At 39.9% G+C, this 11,203-nt stretch overlaps 1 protein-coding gene across 6 annotated transcripts in view; it reads left to right on the top strand.

Moving 5' to 3' along the window:
- The first annotated feature begins 3,065 nt into the window (after positions 1–3,065).
- Positions 3,066–11,203, top strand: part of nek3 (NIMA related kinase 3) — a 28,613-nt gene continuing 20,475 nt past the window's right edge. For 3 of the 6 annotated variants that reach the window (XM_052026120.1, XM_052026119.1, XM_052026124.1), the window contains exons 1-6: positions 3,073–3,122; positions 4,462–4,625; positions 5,819–5,946; positions 7,310–7,403; positions 8,046–8,143; positions 9,365–9,448. In XM_052026120.1, the coding sequence (XP_051882080.1) occupies positions 4,598–4,625; positions 5,819–5,946; positions 7,310–7,403; positions 8,046–8,143; positions 9,365–9,448 (432 nt within the window). In that variant the 5' untranslated portion in view covers positions 3,073–3,122; positions 4,462–4,597. Of the gene's footprint in view, positions 3,123–4,461; positions 4,661–5,818; positions 5,947–7,309; positions 7,404–8,045; positions 8,144–9,364; positions 9,449–11,203 lie in introns of all 6 variants that reach the window. The other 3 variants (XM_052026121.1, XM_052026123.1, XM_052026122.1) reach the window with 3 other exon arrangements.

The following is an 11,203-nucleotide window of genomic DNA, read 5'->3' as shown; positions in this document are numbered from 1 at the left end:
CCCTCATGCGTGATGCATTTTCTTTGAGCAGTATCAACTGAACTTTTCACCCATACTGAAGTGCTTGGAGTAAATGGATGTCTACACTCCTTCCTCCCAAAAAAAGCCCCTTTAAGAACCTAGTGTGGTCAGAATAAATATGGCCAAATCCCAGAAAGGTCTTCTGCTGTAGCCAGATTTCACCAGGATCAGTTTGTCCATATTTCTTCAGTTAATCTGTTAGATATAATTCTATTTAATTGGGTTTTCTCTTGTGATGATAATATCTGGAGTGGAGTTCCATGGCCTTTTGCATTAGAGCTATTATCATAAGTTCCTTACCCAAACGCTCAGAATAACACACATGATGCTGGAGGAAATTGGCAGTCAGGCAGCACCTGAGGGAAATGGAGAGTCAATGTTTCAGGTCTTGACCCTTCAGCTGGACTGATGAAGGGTCTTGACCTGATACGATGACTCTCCATTTCCCTCAGGTGTCTGACCTGCTGTATTCCTCCAGCATCATGTATATGTGTGCTCCAGATTTCAACATCGTCAGTCTCATGTGTCTCCACTTGGATAGAGTATTCGTTTTGGACTTTGCTGAGCAAGAAGTAGCCATTAAACTGGCCTCATATCTACTTGTCCAATGCAATGATGCACCCATTTCATAGTCTGAATCCACAAACGTAGTCCATCCCTCTGGAATATTGCAGCAATGTAGAGGAGTTTGACATTATTTTTACTGAAGTAAACACGATAGGCAGAACTCAGCAGATCAGACAGCATCTGCGGATAAAGAGTTAATGATTCAGGTTGAAGACCCTTTGCCAGAATCCACAATACTCTGAGGCAGGTGATTACAAAGATAAGTGTTTCTAGGATATTCTATTTTTGTTTTGGATTTCCAGCACCTGCAGGTTCTTTTTTTTAAAAATAACTTTCATCTTTGCTGCGCTGTCACTTGTTTTCAGGTATTTTTGTATTTACTGCTTTTAAATTGGGGGGAGGGGATATGTGGATGATGGGACTGACAGGAAGCCGGCATCAACTGCAAGTCCAGAATATCGTCTCATAGGGCGATGCCCTCACCATACCTTATTAAGAACAATGGGACATAGGTTTAAGGTGAGAGGAAGGGGATTTGACAGGAAAGTTTTTCACACAGTGGTTGATATCTGGAATTTGCTGTCAGAGGAGGTGCTGGAGTTGGACAATGTGTTTAAGAGAACTTATACACTTAAATAGCCAAGGTATAGAAGGATACAGACCTGGTGCAGGCGAATGGGATTACAGTAGAAGGTCAAAAAAATTGATATGGATGTGGTGGACTGAGGGGGCAATGTCTGTGCTGTAAAACTCTGACCTGGTTCAGGGAAATTGTAGCATCACCTATCAATTCCCTTGCTACTGTTCTGGAAATAGAATCCCATTTTTAATAGCAATTTTTCCAATCCTTGCTTTAAAATCTCTCTCGACTTTCTATTTCACAATGCCTTTTATTACAAAAATAAGTTGCTTATTCACTATCTTCACTTGCTTACATCACTGCTTCTTGAATGCTGTACCCACCAAAACTCCCCTCAGCTCAAATTCTCCATAACTACAAAAGTTCCAGGTAGTAGATAATTTGCCATCAGCCATCTGTCAAAAGTAGAGGAATCAGCCTCGTAGCTACTTCCAACGATTGTAATCCTCTGTAATATGGAAACCAAAGTGAATATTATGCCCTTGATGAATCCTCAGCAAAGACGGTGACAATTTCAACCTCCTCCCCTTATACATACCAAGCATCCTTGCCCATATATCCTAATATTTCATTTGCTTTCTTTCCTGACTAAATTTTGAATTAGTTTGATCTCCCCTCTAGAACACCCAGCTGACTTTCCTCCTGCTAACCACCAGCCTGTTGTTATAACATTCCTCTCTTTACAATCTAAATGAGACGGCTGTTGTAGATTCTGACTTTCCACTGCCTTTGGTGATAAATATCCTTGGTACGCCACAGGCTCTACTCAGCTTGTTCCTTGGTGCAGGATCACTACAATTTGGTATTAGTTTTTACACCTCAATGTTCTTCCTTCTGCTCACCTTCCCTTTTCCAGGTTGGGACCAGCTTTGAATGGGTAGAATTGCCTACCCGTGGCAAGGTTAACCATGAGCATGTTCATCAGGTCGAACAGCACAGACACAGGTCCTTTGCCCACCAGGCCTATGACGATCATCCATACAGTGACACAGATTCAATCCCGACCTCAGGTGCTGACCATTAGGAAGTTGTAGGTTCTCTCTGTGACTATTGTGCATTTTCCCCAAATGCTCTGGTTTCCTCCCACATCCCAAAGACATTCTGGATGGTGGTTTAATTGGCTAACGTGAATTGTCCACAGTATAGGTTGGTGACAGAAGAATTCATACGGGTGGGGATTGGGGGGGGGGGGCGGGTTGCGGTTGATACGTATAAGAGAGAGATAAACTCTCCAGGGAACTAAGCTGTGGAATGGGACTGAACGGGCAACCAACCGTTTATTTGCATAACCAAGCTGATTGAGGGACAATGAGGGACTATGTAGTAAACACAACAATTACTGAGAAACTGAATATTACAAAGAATAAATTCAGACTCGCATCACATAGAAAGAGAAGGAAAGACTGGGTAGAGAGGGAAAGGAATTTGAATTTACAATGTGGAGAAAAATACTGGGCTCTACACTTGCAATGAATAACTTTAGGTGCTAGAGGATCTGACTGGCAGTAACAGTTATATCGTTAAAAGGAAACTCAGGCTTGACTAACTTTCTTTCTAAGTTTGTGCGTGTCACCTACAGCAAGTGCATTCCATTCCAATGTGAGACAGGCAGTGAGATGCTGGTTTTTTTACAAAATTGACAGCTCAGTTGTGCAGAACAGTCCGAGCTTTTGCCTGTTTTAGGTTAACACTGCATCTGTTCGCTGCCTGTAACTGTTACACCACCCGGCGATAAAGATCCACCGAAGCCGTTACATGGAGAGGAAGGTCTGATCTAATGAATCATCACTATTTCCTGGTACTCCCAACACGTGATGATGGGACAGCCCGCTGTGACCTCGGCTGCCGCTTATATCCGGCTGTTGGAAAACCTAGGAGTTGGTCCGCGGGTGGAGTAAGAGTGGTTTGAATGTTTTATCTGTGTTTGATTGGATAGTTTGCAATATTTAGTGTTGCACTGGAGCAGGGGGGAGACTGAGACTTCATGTTTTAGTGAAGCCTCTTTGTTTCATTGTATCGGATTGTAGTCAGGGCCGGGAGCTGCTGGGAGAAGTTACCGCCTTCGGGGATATATTTCCACCCCGGGTAGACTGGAAACCAGCAGAGCCCGCAAACACCGGCTGCCTGTTGTCAGCTGATTCCTGATTCCAGAAGAGCTTATTTAGGAAAGTTTGCCCGAATTTTATTGTCATTTTTCCAATCCCTCTTATTTAAAAAAAGAGTGCACATCGTCTCCTTAACTAAACTAATTATCCTATGGTAGTCTTGTATCCTATGTATATACAATGTATCCTATGGTATACATTGCTGACAGCTGAGTGGGTCACACCAACCTGTTGGGTTTAACAATCAGAATCAGGTTTATTATCACTGACATATGTCGTGAAATTTATTGTTTTGTGGCAGCAGTACAGTGCAAGATATAAAAATTACTATAAGTTACAGTGATAGGTACTGTCAAATATTACCACCGGCTGGTACTAAAGGCTTTGTTTGCATATTAACCGGGATCATTGAGCATTCACCCTGACATCCTTAGCATTCTGTGCCTTTGCTGCACCTTGTATGTGCAGTCCCTAATGGTGATGTCTGAAATTGTCTATCTGGATGGTAAGGCTCCCACCCTAATGCCAGTAGTCCTTTAATATAGGATAGGTTGAGTGAGCTAGGGCTTTTCTCTTTGGAGAGGAGGAGGATGAGAGGTGACTTGACAGAGGTGTACAAGATGATAAGAGGCCTAGATCGAGTGGACAGTCAGAGACTTTTTACCAGAGTGATAATGGCTAACACAAGGGAACGTAATTTTAAGGTGATTGGAGGAAGGTATAAGGGGGATGTCAGGGGTAAGTTTTTTTACACAGAGAGTGGTGGGTGTGTGGAACACACTGCCGGCGGAGGTTGTGGGGGCAGATACATTAGGGACATTTAAGAGACTCTTAGATAGACACATGAATGACAGAGAAATGGGGAGTTATGTGGGAGGGAAGGGTTAGATAGATCTTAGAGCAGAATAAAATGTCGGCACAACATTGTGGGCCTGTGCTGTGCTGTAATGTTCTATTTTCTAAATACAGTCCAGGAACTCAGGTATAAAATTAGTCCTTGTTGATGGAGCAGCAGCCTTAAACAGTGTGTCTATTTCACATTACAGCTGTTCTGACATATTACGTCAGCAGCAATTGCTGCTTTTAGTACTAAGTTTTGTAACACTTTATTTATCCATTGATCTGCAGGGGATTACACGGGTATCAAACCAACTGTATTGAGGGGAAAAAACATCTTGCCCCCTGAAGGAAAGAAGCGAGGCATTAACAGATGAGGTGCGAGGAGGAAAATGTTTACAACACACGGAGGAGACTTCCTGGTTGAATGAACCTTTGTCACCGGGAATTGAGAAGTGCGATTTGATTCTGCCCTCAGATCTGTTTTTGGGTAGTTACTTTAGTGTGTACCAAATGTTTTATGACCATTGGCTTTGATTTTAGAAGTATGGCTGTTAATTTTCGAAATGTAGCAACCAGTTTATGTACTGGAAGATTGTTGATACAGGAATTGAGTAACTGGTGCAAGAAATGTGCTTCAGGCAATGTTGGTTAAAGAGGAATGTTGTCCAGGGAATTAAGCTAACGTATTTTCATTGTGTTTTGAATCATGTATTGGCCAGAGAAGTCCAAATGGGCTTGGGTTAATAGTTTGTGCAAAACTTCGTCACCTTTTCCTTTGTATTGCAAAGAAATATCATGCTTGTGTCTCTCTGACTGAACATGTTGAGTACACTTCAGCTAGTTGTTCTGTTAAATTCAGCTCATGATAAATTTTGTATAACATTGAAGTTCTACCAGAATTAAGTTTAAGGCTTTGAGGAAAACAAAACAAGGAAGACTTAACTCTCAGATTATCATTATAAATATTCACTGAAAATAAAAATCCAGCATTCCCACAATAATTTGAGACTTCTGAACTCTTCCAAACTTAGTGTGAGTAGAGGCAATGAATTCCCTTGCATGCTGGTAAATGATAAATTTACATTCGTACCTATTTGGCTCCACAGCATTTCAAGTGCTGGTTCACTACTCTCAATGCTTCAGAGGTGATAATGCAGAAAAAAAATAAAGCAAGTATCTTTTTATCTGTAGTGGGGGAAATCAAAGTTTTCCCCCCTTATGTCACAAACAGCTAGTTATACATTGGTATGAAATCCACAGAACTGACATTAATGCAGGATCCACACCATAACATAAATCCCTTCCATCACCAGATTCACTGAGGGCATTCAAAAAGCATTAATTACGTCTGCTTGGTTGCTTAATACTCAGTGTTACGTGAACAAAGCATTGATTTCAAACTGCCTGTTGAATCAAAAGAACAAGATCTTCAACAAATCTAAACCATGCCTGCTTTGCCTACCATGATAAATGTATTATTAACAGCTAGAGAGGGAAACATAGTTGGATCTATGATGGATGATTAAAAGATTTTTCACACATATAATGCTTTTATCATAGTTGGACTAAATGGAATGACTTATAAAGATTTTACCATCTTGCAAATTGGCTTCCTGACTAACATTAAAATACAATTTTTTTCCAGACAAGTGTTTTACGATGGACAGTTACAAGGTACTAAAAGTCATTGGGGAAGGTTCATTTGGCAGAGCTCTTTTGGTCCAAGCTCATAATGAAAGTCAATATGTGATGAAAGAAATTCATCTTTCAAAGGTAAAGGTGATGTGAGTATATATTTACATAGTTGATGGGGATATTTGATTAAGTTCCCTCTTTACATCCTTTCCCTTTCATCCATCTCAAAGGAAGAATGCCAATTAAGAATAGAATGAAGGTGCAAATCAACACTATATTAAGAGCTAAGTAAAAAGGACTGATAAAGTGCAGCTATATTGTGGCACCAGACATCTTAGAGACCAAAGTAACCTCCAGTGCTTTGCCATAGCACCTTTAATAAAATACTTATTATATTTTCTGTTTTATGATCTTTATTGTGTGGCAGATAATTTCCCATGTTCTGAAGTGACTGATGGGAATTGGTTTATTATTGTCACTTGTACTGAGGTACAGTGAAAAACTTGTTTTGCATACAGTTCATACAGATCAATTCCTTACACAGTGCATTGAAGTCATACAAAGTAAAACACTACAGATGGTAGAGTAAAGTGTCACAGCTACAGAGAAAGTACAGTACAAGTAGACAATAAGGTGCAAGGTCATAACGACGTAGATTGTGAGGTAAAAAGTCCACCTTATCGTACTAGGGAGCTGTTCAATAGTCTTATATTGAACAGACCGATGTGGGAACCAGACTCTTCCGAAGATAGGGCAGGTAGTGGCTAATGGGTGGTTAGTTCGCGAGCTGGTCCCCTCTTCCGCTGCTTATGCAGGGCCTTTGCGTGCTTCTGATGCACAACCTCAAGGTTTTTGATACCATCCCAAATGCTTCCTTTCCATGTTGAGTAGTCATGGACCAGAGATTCCCAGGAGTCAGTGAGGATGTTGCATTTCTTCCAGGAGTTGGTGGGGATGTTGCATTTCTTCCAGGAGTCAGTGACCACATCATTAAACTTTTCCTCTGTCTGCATGGTAACCTCCATCCATGATAGAACTTGTAATAGAATGTTTGTTCCAAGAGCCTGGTGTTGGACATGGTAACAATATGGCATGGCAAGTGTAGCCAACTGGGTTAGAGCATAATATACTGACTGGTCACAGCATGTGACTTAAATGCAGTAAATGAAAATCTCAAAATTGCAGATACTAGAAATCTCAACAAAACAGTCAATGTTAGGAACACTCAGCAGCTCAGGTAGCATCTGCGGATAGAGAAACAAAATTGACGTTTCAGGGCAAAGACCATTCATCAGAACACTCCCGCTGAGTGTTTCTAGCATTTTTTTTTCCCTAGTCGTCCTAACAGTAGGGCATGGTACAATTGATACAGTTGCATCAAATTTAAAACTATCTGATACTCCAAACAAGAAACAATCAGGAGCTTTATTAATAAATATTTTTTTCTCAGTATCTTTCTGAAGCAAAATGTGGCTACCTCCTTTCTACTTTATTTGTTTAGAATCCTACTGGACTACAAAGATCAAGGAGAGAAGCCATACTCCTTGCCAAAATGAAGCATCCCAACATAGTTGCATTTATAGACTCGTTTGAAGGTGAGTGAACTGTGCAATCAATCTTCCTGGGGTTTTATTTTGGCAAATGTCCTAGTTTTCCTCCTGAAACAACCGCTGAAAGGACTGGATTTAATAGTTTTATCGCTCTTGCAGCACAGAAACAGGCTATTTCTCCCAATTGGTCCTTGCTAGTGTTTATGCACCACTTGAGCCTCCATTTTATCCCCCATTATTATACATGATTATTTAGCCCTTGTATATTTATCAGCATCCCTTTAAGTGGATTTATGCTGACTACCTCAGCCACCTCTGGGTTAAGAAGTTTCTCCTAAATTCCCTATTCGATTTATTAATGACCATCTTATATGTATTTATGGCCTTCAATTTTGGAAACAACTTCTCTGGGTTTAATCAGGTGCTCTCTCTTCCAGCCTCTGTTTTCTCAGGGCAAAAGCCCATTCTGTTCTGGTGATGAAATGATGATGTATTGTGTTTAGTGCTACCAGTTGGGGATAAATTTCTGGGCCAGTGTATTTTATAATTTCTGGTGAAATACAATTAATTTTTACAATAAGACAGTGGTAGTAAATTGTCACTTCAAATAATGCAGTACCTCCATTTAAAATTTAATTTGTCCTATGCATCACATTAAATATCACAAGCATCATTTTTGTTTTGCAGTTGAAGGGCATCTCTATATAGTGATGGAATATTGTGATGGTGGAGATCTCACACAAAAACTTGTGCGGCAAAAGGAAAAACTATTCCCCGAAGAAATGGTATATGTGCTTTGTTAAAAATTTAACTGGCTTTGATATCAGGAGAGCAGAATTAGCCAGAATGAATTGCTTTTTGTCTAGATCCAGCTCTGGGATGTCAGGGAATGAAACTGCAAAAGTCAGAGGTTGGAGGTGAGATGAGGAACATCTCATCCTCATTGAAATGGTCATGTCTTTCCTAGATCTTTTGTAGGTGGAAGCTCCACACTGCATTTAGGTAAGTCCCTGAGGATCCCAGTGCAGTGCAAAAGTGTCTAAGAGCCTCCACCCCCTTTCCTGTTCATTGCATCCAGGCCACTGATGCTTGGAAAATTGGCCCATCACACATTGGTCAGGCTTCCCGGTTAACAGTCTGGATTGTTACTGATCGCCTAGAAAATTGCCCTCAACTCTCTAATGATCTCAGTAGTCTGGATTTCTCATATCAATGCTATCAGGCACAGATTTTAGGAGATTTCTGACGTCCACCAGCAGTGATGTCACTTTGGGGTTTCCATATGACAGTCTTGTGCTTATGCCCTTGGTAATGGAGTTTCCCACAAGTGAAACTTGTTCATCAGAGCTGTCTCATCAAACCATCCGTCAATAGGCACGCTGTTGCTCCAGTTTGTACCATGTACGAAATGCACTGACACCTTGACATTGGAAGAATCACCGGCCACAAATCGGGAAGCAAAAAGTGCATTTTTTACACATTTGATTAAGGTGGAAGCAGAAATATCAAAACTTATTTTTAAAAATAATAATTCTATCAAGAAGCAATTTTGAAATAGTTACATGAATAAGTTACACAGACTAGGGTTGTATTCCAGGGAATTTAGAATGTCAAGAAATGCCGATGTTAAGGGGAACTGATAGTGGAAATAGTTATGAATAAACTGTATTTGGAATCCAGGACATGGAAGAATACTTTAAAAATTAAGGCCTGAGACTCTACCAGGGCCAGTTGGAATCTGACCTGAGCCAAGGACTTTTAATCTTTTTGATGTCTAGTCCAAACATGATTCACATCCCTTTGGGCTTTGGTCAGGTGACCAGTCGCTAGCTATGATCTCATTAAATGATGGAACAGCCTTGAGGCTGAGTGGTCTACACTAGGGCTTCAAAGCACAGTGTTATGACAGAAGATAATTTTATTGCAATATACAGCAATTTTTTTCATGAAGTTTTTGCCCAGTTGCAATGTGAAATTTGCTCTGTGATTTGTTAATGTTCAAACAGGTGCTGAATCTGTTTGTACAAATCTGTCTTGGAATGAAGCACATTCATGACAAACGAGTTCTACACAGAGATATTAAAACTAAGGCAAGTATTCCTTTTACCAGGTTAAAAAAATAAATTGAACATGTTAAAAATGATATAATAATTGATTAGGTTCTGCCAGATTAGTGGTATTTTAGCCCTGTTTTGAAATGTGAAAGTAGAAATCGGCAGTGTTTATCAACATGTTTCTTGAATTAACATTTTCAACTAACTGAGTGGAAGTATTAACCAACTTTTGTGAAGTCACTAGGACCTCTGTTACAATATCAGGCATAATTCATTAACTAGCATTTACCAATAGTACTTTCTAGCTTGGATTGTGAATAATTTATGATATGTATCAATATCTTCAAACAATTCTCCCTGTGAAGGCGTAATGATTTAAAGAAGTCAGAATGATGCATAAAATTATGCAAATAAATCTGAGTTTTATATTACATTTCTCTGTTGCGTGATGTGCAAGTGCATCACTCAGTGTTTCACAGGGTTCGACCCCTGCTCTGTGTTGAGCTAGCTTAAGCTTGCATGTTTTATTTTCTTTTATGTTTTTCTGCCAGTGTCCAGCTTATACCTGTAAATTTTTGTGGTTATTTATATACAATCTATGTACCAATAATCTTTGCAATGTAGTAACATTATAATTAATCTCTAATATTGTTATTTGGTCTGCACTAAACACATTGCACTATACATCAATCAAATTATGAGCAAAACGATACCATTTTCAAACTGTCATAGCTCATCAGATCATCATTCAGTTAATCTTCCATCTCCTGAATTTTGTCCACTATATCTGTTTTTAATTCTGTTCCCAGGCCTGGATAATACTTTATTCATCCAGGCTTACCCTAGGTACTTCAACTTATGTAACACGTTATTTGACAAACCTCACACCAATTTCAGGACCTGTCTGACCCCGATGCAGTAGTTTGTTCCTTGTTCAGCCTGATCTGTCTGAGTAAAGACTACTACTTGCTCCTACCCATCCCTCTAGATGTATGTCGAGTGAACAATGAATGCCTTTATTTATTTGCCAGCCTGGATCTGCAGCAGCACTATTGCCTCCTCATCAGGATATTGTGGGATTGAGTTCCACACCAGGTCTTGAACACAAAAGTTCTGGTCAGTAGGGAAACTGTGCAACATTGTTGGAAGTGCCATCCTTCAAATGATTGGTCAGATGAACAATAAAGATCCCAGTGTGCTAGGTGAATAAGGGCTATGTCTCTACCATTGCAAACATACTGTTTGCCTTCCTAGTAACTTGCTGAATCTGCATATTAAGCAGCAGTGTCATAGAGTCATACAGCATAAAAACAGGCCTTACGGCCCAACTGGTCCTTGCCGACCAAGATGCCCATCCAAGTTAGTCCCATTTGCCAGTGTTTGGCCCATAACCTTCTAAACCTTGCCTGTCCACATATCTGTCCAACTGTGATTTGTGTATCACCAAAATCCCTCTGAATACCTTTCAAATTCACAATATTTGAGAAAAATACTTTGCCTTTCTATATTTTCCACCAGTCCACAACTGCCAACAGAACAGTGATTTGAAACTGTTAATTGTTTATGTCGCCCACGTGCACACTGTAACCTGATCACATGGTTTAGTTTCAGGGCCAGCCTATATATTTCCATTTTGTATGTTTCACTAGATATACAAATAGATCATGTGTATTTATAAAAGGAAAGTGATCTGCGAGTTGGATGTTGAACTGATATATTCGCTTCTCAAAAGGCAATATTAAGTGCAGTGAATTAGGAGCATGTAATATGTGAATACATAACAAGCAAATA

This window comes from Pristis pectinata, chromosome 11 (genome assembly GCF_009764475.1).
Source record: "Pristis pectinata isolate sPriPec2 chromosome 11, sPriPec2.1.pri, whole genome shotgun sequence".
Lineage (NCBI taxonomy): Eukaryota > Metazoa > Chordata > Chondrichthyes > Rhinopristiformes > Pristidae > Pristis > Pristis pectinata.
This window is presented reverse-complemented; position numbering and strand designations above follow the sequence as displayed.